This window comes from Chenopodium album, chromosome 5 (assembly GCF_948465745.1).
Source record: "Chenopodium album chromosome 5, dcCheAlbu1.1, whole genome shotgun sequence".
NCBI lineage: Eukaryota > Viridiplantae > Streptophyta > Magnoliopsida > Caryophyllales > Amaranthaceae > Chenopodium > Chenopodium album.
This window is the reverse complement of record NC_137838.1, coordinates 652,511-677,338: the sequence shown is the minus strand read 5'-3', so window position 1 is coordinate 677,338 and position 24,828 is coordinate 652,511. Positions and strand designations below refer to the sequence as shown.

General features: G+C 34.8%; 4 protein-coding genes across 5 annotated transcripts; 2 read left to right on the top strand and 2 right to left on the bottom strand.

Moving 5' to 3' along the window:
• Positions 1 to 58: 58 nt before the first annotated feature.
• LOC145629948 (mitochondrial import inner membrane translocase subunit PAM16 like 2-like) lies at positions 59 to 3,157 on the bottom strand. 2 transcript variants are annotated; one of them, XM_081682187.1, is made up of 5 exons: positions 2,969 to 3,157; positions 2,785 to 2,872; positions 574 to 707; positions 399 to 458; positions 59 to 352 (listed from the first exon to the last, which is right to left on the bottom strand). In XM_081682187.1, the coding sequence occupies exons 1-5, from the start codon at positions 2,969 to 2,971 to the stop codon at positions 287 to 289; spliced, it is 351 nt and encodes a 116-aa protein (XP_081538313.1). In that variant the 5' UTR covers positions 2,972 to 3,157; the 3' UTR covers positions 59 to 286. The 2 variants fall into 2 exon arrangements, with proteins under 2 accessions (XP_081538313.1, XP_081538314.1); XM_081682188.1 differs by having other exon boundaries at positions 64 to 458; positions 2,969 to 3,150.
• A 1,686-nt stretch (positions 3,158 to 4,843) lies between these two features.
• LOC145629947 (aldehyde dehydrogenase 22A1-like) lies at positions 4,844 to 12,536 on the top strand. Its single transcript, XM_081682186.1, has 14 exons — positions 4,844 to 5,112; positions 5,221 to 5,264; positions 5,809 to 5,904; positions 6,796 to 6,923; positions 7,592 to 7,714; positions 8,591 to 8,744; positions 9,526 to 9,629; positions 9,734 to 9,812; positions 10,262 to 10,357; positions 10,472 to 10,609; positions 10,850 to 11,065; positions 11,319 to 11,510; positions 11,781 to 11,924; positions 12,010 to 12,536. Exons 1-14 carry the CDS (start codon positions 5,001 to 5,003, stop codon positions 12,166 to 12,168), a joined length of 1,785 nt encoding a protein of 594 aa, XP_081538312.1. The 5' UTR covers positions 4,844 to 5,000; the 3' UTR covers positions 12,169 to 12,536.
• A 1,249-nt stretch (positions 12,537 to 13,785) lies between these two features.
• Positions 13,786 to 15,651, top strand: LOC145629946 (UPF0481 protein At3g47200-like). The gene is made up of 3 exons (XM_081682185.1): positions 13,786 to 13,857; positions 14,065 to 14,911; positions 15,090 to 15,651. The coding sequence occupies exons 2-3, from the start codon at positions 14,069 to 14,071 to the stop codon at positions 15,597 to 15,599; spliced, it is 1,353 nt and encodes a 450-aa protein (XP_081538311.1). The 5' UTR covers positions 13,786 to 13,857; positions 14,065 to 14,068; the 3' UTR covers positions 15,600 to 15,651.
• A 589-nt stretch (positions 15,652 to 16,240) lies between these two features.
• LOC145631270 (uncharacterized) lies at positions 16,241 to 23,899 on the bottom strand. Its single transcript, XM_081683357.1, has 13 exons — positions 23,621 to 23,899; positions 22,738 to 22,924; positions 21,792 to 21,864; positions 21,115 to 21,262; positions 19,971 to 20,080; positions 19,254 to 19,394; positions 19,029 to 19,170; positions 18,817 to 18,960; positions 18,234 to 18,394; positions 18,069 to 18,143; positions 17,766 to 17,904; positions 16,721 to 16,990; positions 16,241 to 16,454 (listed from the first exon to the last, which is right to left on the bottom strand). Exons 1-13 carry the CDS (start codon positions 23,897 to 23,899, stop codon positions 16,302 to 16,304), a joined length of 2,022 nt encoding a protein of 673 aa, XP_081539483.1. The 3' UTR covers positions 16,241 to 16,301.
• Between the last annotated feature and the right edge of the window lie 929 nt (positions 23,900 to 24,828).

Below are 24,828 nucleotides of genomic sequence, written 5' to 3'. Positions count from 1 at the left end.
GCTAGAAGTTTTTAAACGAATGAACCAATCAAATAATAAGACATCATTTGTAAACTTTTAATGAGAAAAAAATAGATCGTGCATACATTATTTTGGCCACTCGGACGCAACTACTCTCAAAATTTTTTATGCAACAAGTAAGCCACAGATATTCAGATTGAAGGGGCAATGGCACACTAGTTACAAGAAAGAATGAATGTTGCTCAAACAATACCATTCTAACTAAAAATATTCTATGTTAAGGCAAAGCAGCACTGTCTGCAGAATGAAGATCCAACCAAGCTTTTTAACAAGAATAACCCTGACCTTTGTTTTGATATACACTCTCCAGCTGTTCCTTTGCTCTATGGACCTTTGTTTTGATATACACTCTCCAGCTGTTCCTTTGCTCTATGGACCTTTGATTGAAGGTAAAAGCTCCCTTGCTTAGCATTCCTCTCAAATAAAACGTCGTACTTCTGCACAAATCAAAAGATATAAGACAAGGAGAGCTATGCAACAGGAAAGTTAAAACTTAAAAATCACATCTGCTTTTGTATAAATACATTGTTTAAAAGGTGAAGGAACACTGACTTTCACAATTTCCTCCCAGGCGGCATTTTCAGGGACTCCAAGAATCTGTCTTGCTTCTTGCTCTGTGAGAGCCCGACTTGCTTTACGAACTGTGTTCTGCATTGCTTCTTGCGCAGTACCAGTTTTAGATGCATCTGCAGTAAACAAAGCAACAATTCAGTAAGCGCCATGATACCTAAATTGTTCTCTAGTAAACTTAGAAATTAAATAAAGAAAACCCCCAACAGTTATATTAAAAGCGTCTAATTTTCTACATATATGTGTTGGTTAATGAAAGTGGAGCATTTAAACAAATGTACATTACACAATCACAATCAAGGTTAACAAATTCTGCAAATCTATTTTATTGCCAGACTTCAAGATGCAGCCAGAAAGAAATGACAAAATCAATTTTGCTGAATCGATATCTATACACAAACCCAAAAAAAACATTGGGCAATTAAGAAAGAAGAAAGATGCTAATTCATTGATATTAATGGTTTAGACTCTAAACACATATTGGACTGCAGGACTATTCAGTAATTCAGTCTTCACAATAGTTTATTACAGCCTTTACAGGTTCTCATTTCCTTATTTTGCAAAAATTAAGTAAAGGAAGGCCATCACCATCCCTCACTTTCTTTCCTTCCATGCCCCACCTCACCTCGCCAAACAGCAAACAAACATTGAAAACTTCTCAACATCAATAACATGGATGATCTGAAGAAAACTACACAAAGAAGTTCCAGCAACTTCGATTCAGGATAAAGCTAGTGTGTAGGGACATCTAGACAGTTGACTGTAGCTTTCCTCCAAATTTGGCTCAAAATTTTAAAAGTAAGACTCCATATAAGGCAGATATGACATTCAATTAAGACCAAAGAGCAAAAGATCAGGGAATCTTAGGAAGAAAGTAAGGTCTCTTGTTTCCCTTGTCATATCAAGAATTTTTCCAATAATAAGTTGTTTGCATAAAGAAAGGTATACACAAGAATCATTACCATGTGTATTATCACAAGCAAAAAAAGAAAACAATGAGAGATAAAAACAATGTAGTTAAAAGCTTCGTTAAAGAGCACATAAGCCTTACCAAGGCTGCCACCCTATTTAACTAGGTTGTCGTGACCCAGTATTTCAGACCCTTCAACAGATGCTATTCAAAGAGCTTAGAACTGGGGAATCAAATAAGTGTTATAATGGAGAGAAAAGCACAAACACAAACCTCTACAAAAAAGTTTGCTTGCATTGGAACATATGCTTCCTTGGCATATCAAGGACCTTTCATTGATCTTCTCATAAAAAAATATGGACTCAATATCGGAAACTGATACTACTATCGAAGTGATGATTAAGATTTTCTCCCTTTCAAATCATAGATTAAGCGCTACACAATTAGACTTCATCAAACTTAATAACTGAGACCGAAACTTCACAGGTGACATGACAGGTTGTAAAAGTATGATACTAATGGACCACAGTTTGATAAGATAGAATCCTTCAAGAAATAAGGAAAGAGAGAATAGAATACAAGGTTGTTTGACACAAGGAACTACATATTAATTCCAGAACCAAACTCCTATCTCAAAGTGATTATATGGGACAGAAACACCATACACTCTATTTCACTAACTAATAAAAAGCTTTCAATTCTTTGAAAAAAGGGAATTAAAGGATCCTAAATCCGCAACTAACTCACTCCATTCTACATCATTTGTTCCTCCATCCTCATTATCGAGTTTTCAATAGCATAATATAGTACCAAATTATTCTTCTAAATTTCTTCCCAAAAGTGAAAAAAATCCTCATATAAAACAATAACAATACAATGCCAATGTATCCCCAAACAATACTTACTCATAAATCTCCAGAGAACGATGAGCTGAACCCCAAAGTTCGTAAATGATAACGAATCGAGCATCAAGATAGTTTTATAATTTAAAGTGATGTTCACCAAAAGTTATGTACATTATTCATGTGATTCAGATTAACTGTTTCCTTCTTCACCCCATTCCTCACAATTAACAATGCCCCTAAAAACTCCACCAATAACCCATTTGAAAAACCATATAAAACCCCCACTTACCATCCCAATTGAATCATCAAATAACCCATAAAAAAGCCTATAAATCAAATACTTGTTTTTTTGGCTCAATTGTAATCAAATGGCGCAAAGTAAGAGTTCATAAATAAATAAACAAATGGTAAAAATGAAGAAGAAAGAAGGAAACTTACTAACAATAGCTTGACGGTAAGCTTGAGCAACGGCCCGAACTAACATCCCAGAACCCATCACAAGAACTTGGGCGAGTATTCTTGCAGCCTGCCCATCATATAAGTCCAAACAAATTGATTAATAACCCATTAAATATCTAATTAAGAATAAAAAAAAACCCAGAAATTGGGACAAACAAAATACCATATTTGGCTTTAATATATCTCAGACTCTCTGAATATCTGAGTAGAGCTTACAAAAATACAAAGGAATTTCAGAAATTGTTGAAAATTGGGAGAGAAAAGTATAATTAGGTTTTCTCCCAGTTTTATTTTGGTTTTTTTTTTATCTTCCCTTTTTTTCAGTTTTGAGTTCGGGAAATTGGCTCGGTGGAGAAGAAACGAAGGTATCAATTTCCAATTTGTCTCTTTTTTTTGGGGGGGTTCACTATTTATGTTCTCCGTTTTTTTTTTTTTCTTTTTTTTTTTTTTTTTTTTTTTTTTTTTGTGTCTTGTCTCACAAGAAATTATAGTTCGAAATATCTTATATTCCTATGGATCACAAGAAATGAAAAAAACTTGGCTTAATGAGAAAATTTGTCCTTCTTGGAGATTCAATTTCATTAAACACATTTTGAGGGTGAGAATTTCTTATTCAACATCTAACTTATGAGATTCATGATATATTAAAATTAAAAGCAATTTTTTTTTTTTAATGGAATCCGATTTCAATTTTGAGGACCCTTATTTTTTGCTCATACTAATGGTAAGAAATTCTAGATTAAAAAAGTTAAATACAAACAAAATCATCAAAGGTAAGAAATTCTAGATTAAAAAAGTTAAATACAAACAAAATCATCAAAGTCATAGGTAGGGACTAAGGATGGCAAATGTGTGCATGTAGTCCCCTCCTTAGTAGCCATACGGCCCATACGCACATACCCATCTGAAAATTTTATACCTACCACATATTCATTATACATGGCGGGTATATATTCAATATTCATCCTCGCATAGGTAGACATAAATCTAAACTCGTTTCTACTTTCACCACCCAAGTAGATATTCATTACATTCTTATTACCCTAACATATTCGCCTATTATATGCCTACTACCCACTTACACCCACTTGAAAATATAAATTGTAAATAAATAAATAAACAGTTGTGAAAACAAGTGGAGATTAGACAAAACATGTAGATAAGAAGAGTGGGCGAATGAACGCGGGGTAAGCTAGGGGATATAAGGCGAGTTGTCGATATTATTTTAAAGCTAACACATTGCCACTACCTGTAAGTACACATGTCTTTTGATATTCATACCCACTCACTATCCATCAAAGTCATACTCACACCTAGAGCTGCCAATCCCTGACCCGACCCGATAACACAACTTGAACCCGACCCAAAGTTACTGAGAGAAACCCGAACCCGATTCGACCGGATTTGACCCTAATTTCATATTTCGTAATAATATAAAGTTTTACACTAATTTTGATAGTTTTTAAGCATTGAAAAACCGACCCGACATCTGACTTGAAACCCGACTTGCTGACCTGAATTCACACCCCTACAGTCATACCTGCTATAATTACGGCATAGGTAACCATAAATACATCAATTACCAATACAATTTACAAGTAGGTTAAAAACTTAAGATTATCATTTTACCCTTGAAAGTGGACAACTCTGTCCAATCTCAGGTATTGGTCTATTAGCCATTTAGCTGAATCAACTCCCGGTCCTAGCTAGTAGGGGTAGCAATTCGGGTCAACGGGTTGGGTTCGGGTCAGATTTTGGGTCAATTTCGGGTTGTGCTTAAAAACTATAAAAAAAATAGTTTAAAATTTAATATTATAACGATATATGACATTTTGGTCAAATCGGGTCAAATTCGGTTGTTCAGGTTCAGGTCGGATTTGGGTTTCTCTCAGTAACTTCGGGTCGGGTTATTGGGTCGGGTCAGGAATTGCCAGCCCTACTAGCTAGTGCCTGGTTGAGCAATATTTGTGATGCTCCACTTCTCGTGTCAAAAAATAAAAAAATAAAAAAAATAATATTAAAGTAATTACTCCGGTGTTGATTTGTATTAAGCATGTTTGTCATCTACTAATGCTGAAGAAGAAGCTGATTCAGGATCCAAAAATCGATGATCATTTTCTTCTTCTTCTTCTTCTTCCAACTTTAGGTTTCCACTTTCAAAATTCAAATTGCCATTTCCAGTGAAGTTGTAATCAATGGCGTTTTGGTGGCCATTGTTGGTGCTTCTATTTGCTTACGCCATTTGCAGATTTCTCTTGATGCTCATTCCTCCTAATGTTCCTTCTATCGACGTTGATGTTTCCGACGGTATTTTCTCTCTCCTCTTTTTTGATTTCGCATTCCATTACTCCATAATTTGATCTTCAATATGCTGTTTTTGCTGTTGTAATTCACTAGTTGTTGTTGTAATTGCAGTTGTTGATGACGGAAATCAAACCAAGGAGAACAGTTTTATCTATGTGAGTGTTGAATCAAGTCAAATTGAATCGCTTAATTTTTTTTTGCAATTACTCCTAATTTAGCTAGGTATTTGTTGATTTTGGAGTTGAATTGGTGAAATGTGGACTTTATTTTGGTAATGTATATTAGGTGTTGCATTTTTAAGTGAATGTGGAAAATTTAGGAGTAGTATCTGATTTTTGGCTGACTTTTGATGGAAACAATATGTAATGATGAAGTGAATTTTGGATTCAAAGTGAGGTTTGAATATTATTGAACTAGCTAATGCAAAATACTTCGTATATGAAATATGGAGTACAAGCATAAGACAATGCGAACGTGTCATGTGTCGTAATCTGAAATTTGCTTCAGATTCTGCTTTGTTGTGCTTTCATTTTGCTCTCAATAGCATGATTGTAGACATATTTCGATATTGAAGTAGTATGTTGAAAAATTAATGGATCATACTTTCAATGTTTTGTTTCTATGGAGCTAGATTGGCTGAGTCAATGTAGTTTAGCAGTTGCATATTTTTGATTATGGTTTATTTACTGGTATGAGCAGATACCAACAAGGGGAAGACAAACAGACAAAGTGCAATGCTATGAACCAGCTACAATGAAATACCTAGGATTCTTTCCGGCATTGAAGCCAGACGAGGTCCGTGTTACTTCCATGTCTTTTTAAAAAATTATCATTGCATGTAACACAGAATGAGCTCTGTTAGGTGATTATGTTATCCTCTTGATGATTAATTTTTGACACCCAATTATAGCTCTGGGTCCTTGGTCTCCAGACATGTTTTGCGGCATGCTGGTTGAAATAACTGAGACTTATATGTTACTGTTCAGAAAGTTTATAGATGTCATATTACATAAGGTCTCTTAGAACTTTAAAAGGCTCTTGATTAGGAGAACTTGCATTCCTGGCAGTGCTGATAGTTTTTTGCACAGATTTCATTTGGATGTCTTATGTGGTGATTTCAGTTAGCTTTATATCCTTGCTTGAGATTGTTGTATATGATGTAACCTGTTTAGATGTAAGTAACAAAAACTTCATCAAGAAAGGAAAGTGAGGTGTTTTTTGTTTAAAGACTTTTCTTACTGTTTCCTATCTTTTGTTCTAATTTGTATCTTCTTCTTAATCCCATTCGTTTCTTCAAGGAGCCAATGGGCATGTTTTGTTCATTAACTTTCAGGAAACTATGTATGCGTTGTATAATAATTTACTTACTGTATAACTGTTTGGAAGAAAAGAGAGATTAACACCTATCAATGTCCTACTCTAAAAAGGCCTGGTTTACTATTCTTTATATTCTATTAGGATATGGTAACTATGGATGAGTCACATTCTTGCAATTACTAACTAGAGGACTTGGTAGAAGGGAAAAAGTATAAGGATTACTTAATCCCAATAGAACTATAAAAGTATGTGTTTTGTGCCTAAGATTTAATCTAAATGACTTTAATATTATAGCACCGACTGAATGTATAGTTTCCTAGTGTTTATTACCAAAGATCCATAACATACATGTTCCACTTATGTTATCAGGTTCGAGAACGTGTTGAACAAGCAAGGAAGGCACAGGAAATTTGGGCCAAAAGTACCTTCAAGCAAAGACGGCAATTTTTACGTATACTTTTAAAGTACATAATTGAGCATCAGGATCTAATATGCGAGTAGGATCTCCTTCCTTATTTCCTGTTCTCTTACTCTTGTTTCAGTTTAAGTCTATAATTTTTGTTCCTGTTAAAAGCTAATTTTGTTTCATATGGAGTATGACCATCGCTTTTGCTACTTCCATGATGAATCCTGATCCTAGTTATCAAGTTTTATCTCTATGGATGCTGCCTAAAGTTTTTCAGTACCCTCTGATGGATATATTTCCTGGATAACCAATGTTAGTCGGGATTTACATTTTGCCTCCCTGTAAAAATAAAAAATTGGTGTTTAATATTTCTGCCTCCATATAATAAGATTATTACTCCCTGTAAAAATGTACTATGACCGGTCTATTCTTTGGACTTTGTGAAATGTCTCAGTGTATATACTGAAAGGAGTAGTTTGGGTGATCCTTTCAAATATACCATTTCCATTTTCTGAAAATTTGAATGTATTGAGCTTCTTTATGGTGTCCAAGCAGTAAATACTTTCGTGGTAGTCTGGTGTTTTAAGGCGAGAAGCCAGTGTGAAACATACACATACCACGTCACAACACCTGAGCCTTTTTTGTAGATATGTGTTCATCTGGTTCACCATAAGTCTCAGAGTAGTACTTGAAGATTCATTTGGTACTAATTAGTGTGTGCTTAGAAACTCATTTTTGTATGCTGATTAAATGTTGCAGGATCTCTTCTCGTGATACTGGAAAGACAATGATTGATGCTTCCTTGGGTGAGATAATGACAACATGTGAAAAAATACATTGGCTTCTATCAGAAGGCGAAAAGTGGTTGAAGCCTGAATACAGGTATCATTTTCATCAATCACAATTCTTTTTTACTTATCATGCAAACTGGAAAACATTCTGAAAATGTATTTTATTTTTATATGTGCAAGCATCTTTAGTTCAGTTATGTTTAGATGATGAGGGCTTTCTTATCTTGTGTGTGTATTGTTGAAGTTTCACCAGCATGATTGTTTTTTTTTTTTTTTTTTTTTTTTTTTGGCGTGCTATGTCTCAGTGTTGTTTCAATTAAATAATTACTCAATGAAGATACAATCATACTTGGGAAAATAACGACTCCATCTTAATATACTTGCTACATCTAACTTTTCACGGTCTTCAAAACACACCTTTGACCATTTAGATCTCTAATTACGTATTAATAAATTTTCAAATAGTTGGTATTTTAGATATACACATTGTAACATATGAAATATCTAATAAGATCAAACTATGTTTTTTCTTGTATTTCTTGTATATTAGTTAATAATTACTCATAGCTTTTATCTTCAGATGGTTGGAGCTGAATGTTAAAAGAGCTAAGCCAAGTCAAAACCTATCCAATCTTATCCACTAGGTGGCATGGCTGGTCTTTCGTTGTCGATAATTAGTTAGTCTTAAACTTATATGCCTGATTTTAATACTGATATATTGACTAAAGTATCTATAGTTGGTAATTGGTATCATTGCTGTTTCCAGCACTGAAACTTCTGCTTAAAGTGACATAAATGGCCAAATATATATTAATACTTCGTAAAATGTTTAATTTAGGTAGTATTCCAAGTTGCTATATGTGAGTACAGGTCGTGTTGTAGTCTTGTAGACCTGTAGTTGTGAAATATGGTACATATATCCAGAGCTCACTGTGCTGAGATTGACCTTTATCATATTGGATTTCAGGAGTTCTGGAAAGTCGATGCTTCACAAGAGATCTAAAGTAGAATATCATCCTCTAGGGGTTATTGGTGCCATTGTCTCGTGGAATTATCCATTTCATAATATCTTTAATCCAATGCTAGCTGCAGTCTTCTCAGGAAATGGTATTGTTATCAAGGTATGTAACTTCACCACCATGATGCTTTAGTTAACTTTTGACCTATTCTATAACTCATATTCCTATATGTTTCGATGTAATCACACTTTTGAAAGATGCTTCTCTGAGAGTCAAGAAGTGAGACTTGGCCTGGTTTTTGGTGGCACCAAAAGTGTTTTTGTTGTTTGTTTCATCTAGCTAACCTGAAATGTAGGTTATACAACGAATTTGTTATTGAATGAAGGAAAAGTAGAAGCCAACCTAGTCAAGAAGTGCATCATGCTCATCTTGGACTGTCGGGTTGATATAAGAAATTTATAATCATAATCTGTTTCACAGTATTTTGTTGCCACTAAAAGGGCATTAAGTTGTATACAGAGAACATAGTTAAACCTGTGAGATAATATTCCCCAGTCCATACCTCCCCGCAATAAAAGAAAGGAAGAAATAAAAAGATAAAGTGTATTTGCTCAAACATCGCATTAAGTGGAAAATTAGATTAAAAATAAAAAACGATGCATTGATGCTACTACCATTTTCTTGAACACCACCAATCATAATCCACCTAGCTGTCTGAATATAGCCAATGTCTTGGTTTACAACTTCTTAACTTGATGTTCAATCAGCTATTCAGCTATGATAGACTGATAGCAGATGATTTTGGTTACTGGGTCTATTCATGAACATGATCTTTCTTGCAGCATCTAATTGGAATATAAACATATGATAAAGTTTAGATGAAAAACACTCCCACTGTGCAGGCCTTTTAAATGTTCTGACAGCAATTATCTTTTTGGTTTAGGTTTCAGAGCATGCTAGTTGGTCTGGTTGTTTCTACTTTCGGATAATTCAAACAGCCTTGGCTGCAGTGGGAGCTCCTGAGAATTTGGTTGACGTGATAACAGGGTATTCAATTTCTCTTCCTTTTTCTTCTGCATCATTCTTTCTGATTGTTCAAATTTGCTTTTGTCTTTTGCAATACGAGATCTCTAATTGAATTTCGTTGGCAGATTTGCTGAAACAGGGGAAGCATTGGTGTCTTCAGTAGATAAAATCATTTTTGTGGGTTCACCTGGTGTGGGCAAGAAGGTATGTCATGCTCATCTGGATTCTTCTTCTTCTCCCCACCCCCCCCCACCCCCCCTTTTTTTTTCTTCCTTTTTTCTTCATTTAGGCTGTTGCTTGTCTAAAACTGTTTTATTTTTCATGATGTGTCTATAAAACCTCAAGATGGCCAGTTGCAAGTATGATTAAGAAAGAATAAATTTATGTGAACGACTCATTTAGGTTTCTTATATACATATACTTCACTTTGCCGGAAATAATGCTCTGCTGGATATTGCTCTATAAGCTAAAGCTATTTTGTAATCATACAACAGAAACTACAACAAAGCCTTGGTCCCAAAATGATTTGGGGTATTTTGAAATCATATATGCTTAATAAGGCCCTACAGTCTTTGTTTTCTCTGTATTACTAGAGCCTTCCTTTATTTTTACTCTTGTTAGGGCTTGAGTTAATGCTTTATTGATGTGCTTAGATAATGAGAAAGGCTTCTGAGACACTCATTCCAGTGACACTTGAGCTTGGTGGGAAAGACGCATTTATTGTGTGTGAAGATGTAGACGTCGAACATGTAAGCAATCTTTCTTTTATTACATATTAGCTATAGCATTCTTAAATTGGTCCTCCCTGAATTTTAACATGATTGGTTTCTCATTGACTGAAAATTTGTATCCTTGATGTATAGGTTGCTCAGGTGGCTGTTAGAGCTGGTCTTCAATCAAGTGGGCAGAACTGTGCAGGGGCTGAGAGGTTTTATGTTCATCGCGATGTTTACAATGCTTTTGTTGCTCAGGTGGTCAAGATTGTCAAGTCTGTTACAGCGGTGCGTTTGCAGTTTAGAAACTTCAAGATGCTTAAATTTACTGTAGTTTAGTTATAATCAATATCTGAGTTGTTTTTTTTAACCAGCCTACTTCCCCCCCTCCCCCCTACTTTTCAAGTCTGTTGTATATGGTAGCTCTTATTTGGTTACTCTGATAAGTAGTGTTTATTTGCTTTAAAGCTATAAATCTTTTTTTTTTATAGATTTTCTCACGGTTGAAGTTTAAATTGGAATCCGCAGGGCCCACCTCTCGCAGGGAAATGTGATATGGGCGCAATTTGTATGCAAGACCATGTGGAAAAGCTTCAAAGCCTTGTAATCGACGCCTTGGACAAAGGAGCAGAGATTGCTGGTCGTGGACGATTCGGGAATTTGGGGACGGATGCTGTTGATCAGTTTTTTCCACCAACTGTACTAGTAAATGTGAACCACTCCATGCTCATTATGCAAGAAGAGGTAATTCATGTATATTGATGGTACAAATTTAGGAACTAGATGAGACATAATTTTTTTTTTTCACCAGCCGGCATAAGCTCTGATCACATCTGATGCATGTGAGTTAGCTGTGAGATACGACCGCGCAAGACCGAGAGTAAATAATATTATAATTAATGGAGAGTGTTTCAAATTATGCTAGTTTACCACTTTACCCCATTCTCGTCATTACTTGGCACCTCAAACTCATTGTATAGTCTTCGGTGATGTCCAGGCTTTTGGACCAATCATGCCCATCATGAAAGTTAGCTCTGATGAGGAAGCTATCAGGCTGGCAAATGACTCAAGATTTGGGCTTGGCTGTGCTGTATTTTCTAGAAGTCAGAGTCGAGCCAGAAGAATTGCATCACAGCTACACTGTGGAATTGCCGCAATTAATGACTTTGCATCTAATTACATGTGCCAGGTACCTTTATTTTTTTTGTATATAATTTTAGTATTATGATGTCTTTAAAATTGGAAAACATGATTTCAAAGATACAAAGTAATAATTGTGAGTCACAGTATGTTTTAATGGTGTATATGTTGTATTGTTTGATGAGCATGTGGTTTTAGTACATTTTCTTTTTTCCTTTTCACAATACGTATTATTTCTAGTCTCCTTGAGATTTAGAGTCAATGTATACTTGATTCTCTTTAAACTGCTTACTTTGCTTATATATCAAATCATTTTCAGTCCCTACCTTTTGGCGGTGTAAAGGACAGTGGCTTTGGTAGATTTGCTGGTATCGAGGGGTTAAGGGCCTGCTGTCTTGTAAAATCAGTGGTTGAAGATAGATGGTGGCCATACGTCAAGACCAAAATACCGAAACCCATTCAGGTTTTCTTACAAACATTTGAGTTATTTTCAACAATGGGTGCCTTGCTTAGCAACACTGAACTAACTTTTCTCCTGCCCATTGCAGTATCCTGTTGCAGATCATGCCTTTGAATTCCAGCAAACTCTGGTTGAAACACTTTATGGTTTGAACATATGGGACCGCTTGCGAGCCTTGGTTAATGTCATTAAGGTTTTAACTGAGCATAACTCACCTAGTGCTGGCAGCAGTAGGAGAAGTGATTGAGTCTTGTTTGCAGACTTCTTTTAACTCCAGAGAGGGAAAAAATGAAGAATATCTGAATTTTGACTACGCAATTGTGTATATAGGAGGGTCATTGGTGCAAGTTTGTCCACTAATTTTCAAACTCTAGGTGATGCTTATGAGCTGATGGCATTCATGTGTAGGCTATACATAAAATTCAGATGCAGTGACTGTTCAGAAGTAGTCATTAGCTTACCATGTTGGCAATTTTGCAACTTACAGTCACAATCTGGATATGAAAACATGTTTTTATCTCATGCTTTTTACATTACCACGTGTCCACGTGTACTGATGTTTTCAAGCTATGGATCATAGCTTCACTGAATGGCTTAATACTTTTTGTCGGTCTATATACACTAGAAGGTTACTAAAATTCGTAATTAGGGCACCAGTGATCTTCCAAGGAGTCATTTTCTGCCGTCGCGTACTCCTTGAAGATGGTTTTCTGCTGGCTACAGTTAACAATTGCTATCAGGTATCTTTCATTTTTTGTTAAAGTCTTGCAAAGGTATTTTTTTAAACAATATTTCTGAATTGATATGTATTAGAGATCGTAGGTCCGTAATGGTCATGAACATCTAATAACTTTGTTGTAACTCCGAAGAAACTTCCCTACATTCATAAACTTCCCAAAAACGCACGGTTATGAACTCTGACATTTGTTACTCCTGGATTCAAATGCCAAAGTAAGCAAATGTCAAAGGACAATTTGGTCACATTAACTACTTATTAGATCTAATACTTTAGGGGAGGAGGAATCTGGGTTGAAGTAAACTACATTATATGTGGATTTTTTGTGTATAAAGCGAATGTTTGTGGATGGCTGAAAATTTTAAGAATATTGTTTGATGCTTGGTAGAAAAGAATTATTAAAATAAAGTTCAAACAATAGTATATCTGCTCACAATGGGTCACTATCCAAATACCTAATATTAATGTACTAGGTACGAGAAGACTTGATGACTGTTTTTTTTTTTTTTGAAGAAAAGAAGACTTGATGACTAGTCTAAAGAGAGCGATTTTAAAACACCACGTCATATTATTAGCTATGCTATTAAAATGCAAGCAAGGTTATCCCACTGATGCATGTAAGATTAGCAGAAAGTATCAAAACAGTGTATAAGAAAAGCACAAATAGACTACATTTCCATGATTAGATAAAAAGGTAAAATGATTGTTCGAGCTCAAAAAAGGATAATGGAGAAGGTGAAACCACTAAAATAAGAAATACTAGAATGTATTTTTTTAGCTACATACACTTGAAAAATGAAAATACTGTCTAATTTTCGGCAATTTGGTACTAGTTCCTAGATTGTGCTTCAAGCAAGAAATTCTGACGAGTGTAGGAGAAGGTGAAAATCTGTACGTATTCAAAGCTACGCACTCGAAAATTCTGTCCAGTTTCTCGTGTAATGGTATTAGTTCTTAGATTGTGTATCAAGTCATCACATTTATCATATCACCCTTTAATCCTTTTTATACAGGGTAGCTTGAATGTTCTACGTTAGTTTCCAGCATTCGACTTGGTTGAGATTCGTCCTTTTCCCATTAAAAGAAGTCATCTTAAGATTCCGATCGCTAACATATATATATATATGGGTTTCCTGTCCTTTTTTATGCCTGTAAAACTTCTGGTTTTATCTAGCTACCTAAGGTGATCTACATATCCAGGTTAGTTTGCTTGATTATTTTCCTTACCCTTAATGCTTCAAGCTACATGCGAGCATTACCTAATTTATGATCGTGATATGCTGCTTTAAGTGTACTCGAAATTTGCATGATAATGTTCTTAATCTAAAGTTTTAGTTCTTGGGTACTTGCATGTATCAATATATGATCTAATTTTAACACTCATAAGTTATTTTTTATGCATGCTAGAGGGATGATGAAGCTCATGGAAGCAGATCATTCTGAGAAACAAGAAAGAAGAGATCAAATCGCGCTTGACATTACACGATTAGAGCCAGTTGATGAAGACCTCACTACTTCCATAAGAGAGAAATTGGAGGCCATTTCATTTCCATGCAGTATATACTATGTCCCAGACAGGTTTTTGACCGGAGAAGATTTCGACAAGTATTATTATCCTCAGATGGTCTCAATTGGTCCCTTTCATCATAATAAAATTCATTTACAACACATGGAAAAACACAAATGGGAGTATCTAAATGCCCTTCTAGGTCGAAATCTTAACTTAGACTCCACCTTAGAATCTTGTGTTAAGGTTGTAAAGGAATTGGAGCCCAAAATTAGAGCATCTTACCAAGGGAATCTTTCAATCCAAAGCGACGAGTTCATACGAATGATTCTTCTTGATGCTTGTTTCATCATTGAGCTCTTCTTAAGGTATGCTATTAGAGGCTTAAGGAGGAGAGATGACCCATTGTTTAGATCACCTGAAAAGTTTCATACTTTGAGGAATGACTTGAGCTTGTTAGAGAACCAAATCCCATTTTTCGTTCTTCAAAGGATTTTTAATGTTGTCCCAATTCACAAGGATGGTTATAGTTCAATTTCCGAGCTTAGTTTAAGGTTTTTCAAACCTTTAATTCCCACAGATGTACAATTATTACAAGAAAAATATAGCTTTGAAGGTAGCTATCATTTGCTTGATTTGATATGGAAATCTTACCTCCCTTCATTTTCAAAAGTCCATTTGGGTAAAAACACTGGCTCTGGCAGAATTCTGCAAAGCGCGTCTGAAGTACAACAATCAGGAATCAAGGTAATTCTTTGAGTTATACATCCAAAATACAAGATCAGGGCAATTTTACTACTAGTATAAAAATCTTCAATTCTATTTATATTTAAATTTTCCCTAGAATACATACACAGATTAGAAATTTACTTGGTTTTTTATAAGCAAAGTACTAACATAATCTTTTGTGCCTAAGCTGGAATAGGTAAAAGCAATAGAAGCAGAGAGTATTCTGGATGTGAAATTTGGTAATGGAGTACTTTTCATCCCATGTATGAACATTCATAGTTACATGGCAGCTTTATTTCGGAACCTCGTAGCAATGGAACATTGCCATAGTGAGAAGATGAAGCATATTACATCCTATGTCTTCCTAATGAAAGGCTTAATACAATCACAGAAAGATGTGAAATTATTTTATCGACGACATATTATCTTAAGCTATGTTGGGAAAAAGGATGACCTAGTCAATCTGTTCAAGAATATGTGTGGAATTGTAGACTTAGATAAGTTTTATTATGAGGGGATGTGGGATCAACTTAAGGATTATGGAGGAACTAAATGGGAGGTTTGGTTGTGCAAAATGAAGCGCAGGTATGGGTTGATTCGTTGTAAAGTTTCAAGAGTTACGTTGGGAGTTTCATTTTTATTAGTTGTGTTGGTTGGAATTTTGGTTGTAATACTTTATTTTTTTATTTCTCGTCGCCATCATTAGACATTGTCCAACAAAATTACTTGAATGCATAATAAACAGATTTTATGGGAAATGCATAATAGATGGTGGAATAATTTTAGTAAAAGGATTAATGGTTGTGCAACAAATAGTCAAATATGAATGAAATTGTACATATGAAATATGTCCAAAGGTTTTGAAGGAATTATATACATTACATGTTATACTTAGTTTTAGCGAGTGTTTTAGGTGATCAGTGTAATTTCAAACGCCTCAATTCTTGAAAAAACTATAAAAAATAAATAAATAAATAAATAAATAAATAAATAAAAGAGACAAAAGTTATAGTCAATACGCTATTAGGCTTATTGTACTGATAATTAGTAGGGAATAAGTGGATAACAAAGGTGTATATGCCAGTTTACCAGGTACCTATTGAGTGTATTGGTCAGCTGATATGACTCAAATCCTTTCCAATATCTACATTCTAATGATTTGGATAGTGATTTTGGAAGCTTTGTAAGTAGTCCAAGTACTGAGACTAAGGAGCTGCTACCCGTAGTTGCTTTACAGAATGAGTCTTTGGCTTTCCGTGACTGACATTGCATTTTACAGATTCTGGAAACGAAAACATGTTTCATTCATAGCTTCTGCAAAATTATATTTACTGAATGTTTGGAATTATTCGTAAGTAATGTATTGAAGCTCAATGAATTGAGTCAGGACTACAGAGAGATTGAATATTTATAACTTAAGGGCACGCGTGATCTCCCAGGGGACCATGTCATTTTCTGCATTCACACATTCCTTGAAGATGGTTTCCTGCTGACCACAGTTCACGATTGCTATCATGTATCTTTCGTTCTCCAGCGAACATGGGTAAATAACTTGTTCCTCCTGAATGCCAAGAGTAGCAACAATTAGATGACGATTAAGCTTAATGCTAATATATTGTCTTTCAATGGAAAGTCCTGAAAATTTCTACCACCGGCAACTTTATTTATACCATTAAGCACAAATGTCCCAAAATTTGAGCAAAGGATTCCCAATACTAAGGACAAAATTGAATTGGAATCATTTATTTTAAAAAAACATTCCAATCTTGACAGTAAATAAAACAGGTGTCTTGTAAGAAAAGGAGAATAGGTGATGAAGAAGCATACCTCAGGCAATTCATAGAATTCATCTGGAGATATTTGCAGTAGTTCAATCGCATTTTGACCAGTGCACCATGCAAAGACTTTACCACTATCATCAGCCACAGTTATTTTTACATGGAAAGTGCGTCTTGTTTTCATCTCACAGCTGCAGCAACAAAATTCACATTCCACAGAACCACTTGCAGTTGTCTTAACAAAATGACCACAAGTAACGTGTGCCAATCTTGTATTAACATGACAGTAATCAATTTGGTCCAGCCACACCCTGCAAATCTGATCGGTATTGACAGCAGCATGAGAAACAGGGTAAGAGTTCTGAACAATTTAACTTATTATCAGATTTAGTTTGTATCTCGCGAGAAATAAGGTATATTCTCATTCAGGAATCAGTTAAACCTCATCTCACAGTGAGAACGCCCTCCCCCCTCTCTTACTATTGTGGTTAAATCCTACCCAGGTTATATTTTTCACAGCCAATCCTATTCTAAAAGACAGGAAGCAGCCAAATAAAAAAAGGCAATAAAACTGAATTAAAGGTTACAGTTGTATTCTTCAAGTATTGTCAGATTTAAGTATGTAGTATAGAGGCTTAAGAATAAAGAATATTAACGATAAGTAAAGTTCCTGTTTTAGGAGTATAGCGAAATTTTACAGGATTGACCAGATAAACCGGGAGAATATATTAGTCAAGAGAAGATTACTTTCTCAGTCACGAGCAAGCACAAAGGTACTACTCCAGAGACTTCACCATTAAAGCTAGCTAATTCTACACGAGAATACTTTTTGAAAACCCCAAGCTTCAGCTTTGGCTAAAGATGGAAAGGCACTTAGGCAGAGTCTATAAGAGTTAACAGCTCCAGATCTTAGTTTTAACCAGAAACAAAAATGTAGTATAGCAGAGACAAAGACAAATTTAACCAGTCATAGGCTATGCTACCAACATGCAAGTGCAATTATCGAACTTATGAATGCTATCTAGCATTAAATCACTTAAAAAACACATAATCAGCCAGGTGATACAAAAGATGCCAGCTTGTGAAAGACATACATGTGTACCAGTATTCTGCCTTGAAATATCAGCAAGATAAGATGGCTTGTGGAGACAAGATGAGTTCAGGATTGCAGGCAAGCAACTTAAGTTGACAAAGGAAGTTCCAGGACCATTTTCAAACCATCGCGCTTCTAGACTGTCAAAGAAACTTGATATATTACAATCTGAGGTGAGGCTGTACAAAATTTTATATTACATTACTTGAACCAGATTACAAGAACTGGTCAGAGAAATCAATAGCAAATGAAGATAAAAAATTATGTGCATATTAATAATCATTGGAAAAAGTGGAGAGCTCACCCCTTGTGTTTTGTCTTGGCGCATGTCAAACCAGAGATGTACACAGTGTGACCAAGACTCAATCTCCCTAAAGACCTGAAGATCATAATTGAATAAATCAACAAACAAATTGATTCTCTAACGAGGAGACATTTTTCAAAACTTCAAATTGTCTATAAGTAATACCAAGATTCATTAAAATGCAGCTTCACACAAATAGCTCCTGTTGGATCTTGAATCTTCATAGTAAAGATAGATTTTGCAGTATTTGCTTCTCGAGAGATGTCCATAACTGCACCGTAGATGCTAATGCCAGTCATCTTCTCATGCAGATCAACAATAAAAGACTGCAAGACTGAACAAGTAAGACATTGGTGAAGATTAAGAATATTAAATACATTAATATATAGTTACATTTACAGCAGACTACACAAATGCACAATACAGGCAAGCAATTAGACAATCATGTTGTGTGATATCAGTCTCCTTCAATTACAAGATTAATTTATTAATGTGTATCTAACAGGGCATTGAATTTTTTTTGTCAAGTGCATCAGTGGATGGCCAGGTGGGCAGACCAACAACGTTTGTTTTGCATAATAACAGTCTTAATAGAATTTTAAGAAAAGCATAATGCTGTTGACTTGTCAAGGTTACAAAAATGGAAATTGTATCTGTAAATTACAAGATTATAGGGTAAATGTCAACATAATTACACATGTATTATTCAAATTATTTAAAAGAGAACTAATATCTAGAGACAACTCACCTGAAAAGGATAATTGCTGAAATCAACTGAGCCTTGAGAATCACATGGCAGAGTCATTTGAGAGGCTTTAGGGCCTTGAGTAGGACATGAAGCTGTTGCTAGCCTTGATCCTCGTAATCGATTTGGAGTCAATCCTAGACATATCTATGCCCAGAGACATCACTTATTCTGTTCTTCCTGAAATATAGTGCTGTAAAAGAAATAAAAAGTACCTGTTCCTCTTGCCGAACAAATGGAACTAGATATAACTGAGTTGCGCTGCCATATTCAAGACAAACACTTCCACATGTCTCCACATCACTCTCCGAAGAACTACCAATGAATGGTCTATCAATTGCAAGCATACTTTTAACACTGCACAAATGATGTACTATTAGTATAACTAGTAACAAAACACTAATGCCAGAAACAAAGAAGCTAGAACAGGAGAGTTATACCTAAAGAGATTAGCCAGGGCAACTTGCTCACCCCATAATAGAAAGCTCATCTCAGAGTTGTCGTTATCAACTAACTTAATCTGCTTCCTCTGTATACCACCAAACTTCTCCAAATTTTCAAGAGGCCCTATCGATTCTATCCTATATACAGTATGAGAGTCTTAGAAAAAGGAGCTAACAAAGCCAGATTAATGCAAACCACAGCCAAATTTAGCGAGCTGATGTCAGATGGGATGTTGCCCAACCCAATTAAAAAAATCTAACCAACATAATTTCAACTAGAATTGACATGTTACCGACATTAGTCATCCATGCACAAACAATTCTATGCAATAAACTGATGCAAGGGGGAGGGTCACTTTAGGCAATCTTAAGGAAAAAAATCTACATACAGAGAAAATTACGGACAGGGAAAGCATGCTAAATATTGTTTTATCCTATTTATTTGGGAGAGAATAAGCCTCTCAAAAGCTTCTGTTTATCAATTTATCTTATGCAATATTCAAACTCTTAATTCAAACCTGTTTTTATACATTATTCCTTATCTCTAATTCGTCCAAGCTATTTTAGATCATAGCATAAATATAAGAATTTACCAGGGGAATAAAATTTGCTAAATTTCCTATTTGCACACTGGGTTTATGGGGATTTGTTTTGGGGCACAGGATGTATTTACAACCAAAGTTACAGTCACCAAATCCAAGAATGTTCTTTTACCTGGCATATAATGAATAAGATACCCCTTCATTAGCACCATCAAGAGAAATAGAGGAGAATGAGTCTGTACAAAATTGAGCACCCAGTAGCATGGCATCATCGTCTTGCTCCTACAATAATGCAATATTTAGCCAAAGCATGTTATCTTACAAGTTCCTTGGCTCAGAGATACACATGTCTAAATACATAATTTGAACTGGCTGGACATACCTCAAACTAACACCAAGGAATCAAAAAATAGTATATAATCAAGCAGGACTCTACTCTTATTCAGTTATTACGAGACAAACAAGAGAAACAACAAGGACCTGTGGCATATCTAGCAAAAAAATCATGGCAGTATCTATTTACATAGCCTAAACTTCCAGGAGCCACAATCAATTACATCTTTTTTTACAATTTTGCATATATCTTTATCTTAACTGATTTATCCTTTAATATATAAATCTCACAGATCAACTCCATTTCCTCTCAGCTCCAATGTACCAAACAATTCAACAATGTACTTACATTGTTCATGTATATGTGGTAGTCATACATTTTTGCTCATAAAATTCCGATACAGAAATTTATTAATGACAGCTTACAGAAAGAAGATACGGCTGAACAAAATTTCACAGCTGTTCTTCAAAAGACTTACCACTTCTCAACATACTCTAAGTATGCCAGCACTAATTTACAGAAGACAGGTATTTAATTTCTGTGCCAATAAGCCTTAATTATTCTACATGGACTAAAAATTATAATTATGTAGTGGATATGCACTTCTATTCCCATTTTACAAGATCAAGTGAAGGGAGAAACATGAAACTTGGGTAAGGAGACTCAAAAGAAGCAGTTATGTAAAGGAGGTATTTGATGATACAAGAACAGCTTCAGATTGAATGGGAATAGTGTTCAAAAATAGTTATTCTTTCCTACTCTTATATAAGAAAATCAACAAAATTAGAAACTTGTAAGAGGCAATAGTTGTATGAGACAGTCTAGCCATGTACTCAGCACTTGGAATTATTATGTCAAAAACTCAAAATGCTTGATTCAGAAAAGGCAGTATCTAGCTCTGGTAGCCAAAAAAAGTCATCACAGCTTTAACATGTCAACATCACAAGAGAATCAATCATCAAAACAGGGCTCAATTGATTACCTCATCCAACAGAATCACCAGATATTCTGTTGGCAAAAGTCGAGGATGGCCAGAACCTTCATTAGCACTTCGAAGATAGCACCCTGTGAGAAACACTTCCCTCCCTTTCCTTAAAATTCCATTTTGAGGAGATGCCAGATCATAATACCTGCAATATGTTGTACCAAAGGTTTCAAATCCATTACCAATGTGACAAACTTTGTTCTATTATGTCAAAAATGTATACATTTCAGTAGAGGATATTTGATAATGGATTAATAGGTGTGAAGTGACTTGATGTATGAAGTAAACATGTAGCAAGACTGCATTCCTTTGTACCTTAATCAAACTTAACACACCAACAGCATACTTGGCATGGTCATTGGGGATTAAAGACCTATTCTTTTCACCTAAAGAAAAAAGTTTCAGGTCTAACAAGTTAACCTCTAGGTTATAATTTCAGATGACTAAGGCTAACAAGTCCACATAAGTTCAATTCAGGCTTAAAATATAGGTGAATTTTAGTTCAAGAAAAATATATATTCAGATAAGTTCAAATATGTTCAATCCACACTTTACAAGTTCTGGTGGAAGTCTTCTTCTCAAATACTGAATACTAAACATAATACAAGACAGTTGGCTAGAAGAGAATGATGCGATATCAAATTTCTGATAGTTAACATGTTACAGATCTGTACCTTCTGTGGAGATAAAGATCAATAGTATTTGAGCTCCAAAAATCACCCAGAGTAATCATGTTGATCTTTGTTCCTGAAAAAGGTAGATATTTATACGTTATGTTACTCCAACTTCAATCCACCTTTAGTACCTGTGTCAAAAAAATTGAAGCTTGGACATAGGAATTACACTTCAACACTTCATTTATTTAGGACTAAAATCATGCAAAATTTTCATAAAAAGGTCACGCCTGACACTTCTAGTCTACTTTGAGTAACATAGTCTATACATAGTTATCCAATGTAGAGGAACAGAGAAGTGAGAATGTGAGATTTAGTCTGTCCTCCACACTATATCATTTATTCTCCCTTTTTTCTCCTTCAATACCTCCCTCGAGTTTAAGCAAACCAAAAGTTTTCAAGACAAACATGGACAAACATATTAGACAACCCCAAAGATAAGATATCAGAGAAGAAATATTTCTTACCACAATTTAGGAGTTATCTGGTTCATTATAATTAAATATTCTATCAATATTTCCAACAAAACTCAAGCTCTCACCTAAAGGGACTCCAAGTTGGTTAAACATGCATAACTTTTCTAATAAAACTAAACTTGCGAAGAGGTAGTTTCAATGGATCCTTAATAAACAATGCATCATATCATTTGCCCACTGCCCTTAGAAAAAGAAAGAGAAGTATAATTTACGAAAGCATCAATCAAGTTCTTCATAATCCAGAGCTGAAATTTCCCACTAGTTATTCTTCAAGTCCTCACTGTGAGAGTGTGAGCAGGTAAGCAATAAGTATTTGACCACGTAAAAGTTGAACAAACTTTTATAACTTAATCATGAAACCAAAACTATAAAAGATTCATAATGGTGAGATTCGCAGGAACATCGTCATCAAAACATAAGTAACTTGTGATCATCGGCATAAATAACCCTAAATCAATAAAACTACCAACCTGGGAGAACAAAGGTATCAACAACCACAGCTTCTAAAACACTATTCAGAGACAAAAAATTCTTCTCATATATTGTATCAATTGTAACTGTATTCGGCAGCTTAGATCTCTTATGTTTCTTCTTCAGTTGGTTGATGCAATCAGGCATTTTCCTAGGCGCACTTGTTTTTCTCTGTTCATTCCATGCCTGCCAACTCCATTCAACCAAATACACAAACTACAATTAATCAACCACTCGTCACATTTAGCCACCTATATAATTTTAAGCATTTTGCACTTAATCATGTTATCAAAATTTCAATCTTAATCTAAAGCGCCAGTTAGATTCATATCAATTTTGTAATAGAACCTCCCCCCCCCCCCCCCCCCCAAAAAAAAAAAAAAAAAAAAAAAAAAGCAGTTGAATTGATTGAAAGTTGCCAGACTTCTTAGATTAATTCATCAAACCTAGACTGCAATAAACATGAAATTACACAAATTAATAGAATTCGAAAGTACAAATTTTGAAATGATTGAAATTGCAGGAATTAATTCATCAAACCTAGACTAAAATAAACTAGAAATTCTACAAATTAGAAGAAAATGAAAATTTAAAAAAAAAATGTGATATGATTGAAACTGCAGGATACCTTAGATTAATTCATCAACCTAAACTACAATAAACTTGAAATTCCACAAATTAAAACAAAATGAAAATAAAAATATGTCAAAATGATTGAAACACACCTTAAATTAATTCATCAAACCTAGACTACAAAAAAAATGTCGAAATAATTGAAAATTGCAGAAACCTTAAATTAATTCATTAAACCTAAAGTACAATAAAATTGAAATTCAACAAATTAGAAGAAAATGAGATAAAAACTGAAAATAAAATATTAACCTGAGAAAGTTCAGAGAGAAGAATGGCGGCGGTAACACCACTGGAATACGAAATGCAAGTCTTGAGTACACGAGAAGCAATCCAACTCCAACCAGGACCTTCTCTTTCTCTCTCCTCATTGTCGGAAGTAGGTTCATCGTCTTCGTCGACATCGTTGATTGGAGGAGAGAGAATGGAGCTTGCGTAATTGATGAATTCGATGAATGGATCGATGTCGTCTTGTTGCTGCTGCTGATGATCTTCGAGCTCGTCGTCTAAATCCATGGCGGAAGAATCCATTGAAGGTTTGGAAATGGAGGATTGTGTAACTGTTGTTTGAAGCAAGGAACAAGATTTTGGAGTTTCGGCAGCCGTAAGAAAGTGTTGGGTTTGCGCGGGAAAATAAGAGCTTAGGTCATTGTGTATTTGTTAATTTGTGGGAAAACCTATTTTGTTCTTCTCAATTTTTTTATTTTTTATTTTTAAATTCAAAAGTAATTCTACTAGACTGAAATTAATATATTTAATATTTTTATTTATGCGAGTACATAAGAATAAGGGCATGTTCATATTTACTGAACTAAAATGAACTTATTGGAGCTGAACTGAACTGAATTGAGCTGAGTTGAACTGAATAATTTATGAAAAAAGGAAATTAAAAGGTGAACTGAACTGAAATTAAGCTGAAGTAAACATGCCCTAAATATAGTCTTGTGGATATATAATATTTGAATCGTTTCAATAAATAGTTTATTAATATTCAATTATTTTTATTTATTTTTACATATTGATAATTAAAGATATTTACTAATTGAAATTATTAAAGTAAGAGAAAATCCAAGTTAATCTCCGAGATAAACGAGTATTGTTTATCTCGTGGCAAAATGGTAATAAAAGTACATTGATTTAAGTGCTGGAGCAATAAACAAATGTTTTCTAAAAAAAAAAAGTTCTGACATTGAGCACGTGGCTTCAAAAAGTAAACTTCACACCGTTATTTGAACCATCCATCTAGCTGAACCCAGCTTAACTCACAATAACCAAGGGTTCATGGCCAATTCTTCTTCCTCCATTCTCTCACCTCCATTAGCAGATCTATAATGGAGAAATCGATGCGAAAAGCATGAACAACTTCAATGGAGAAGGAAGACAAGCTTTCCCTTAAGGGTTAACCATGCCCTAATTTCTCTAATTTTCCCGGGGTTTTTCGTTGGATTCGGCGGCGAAGC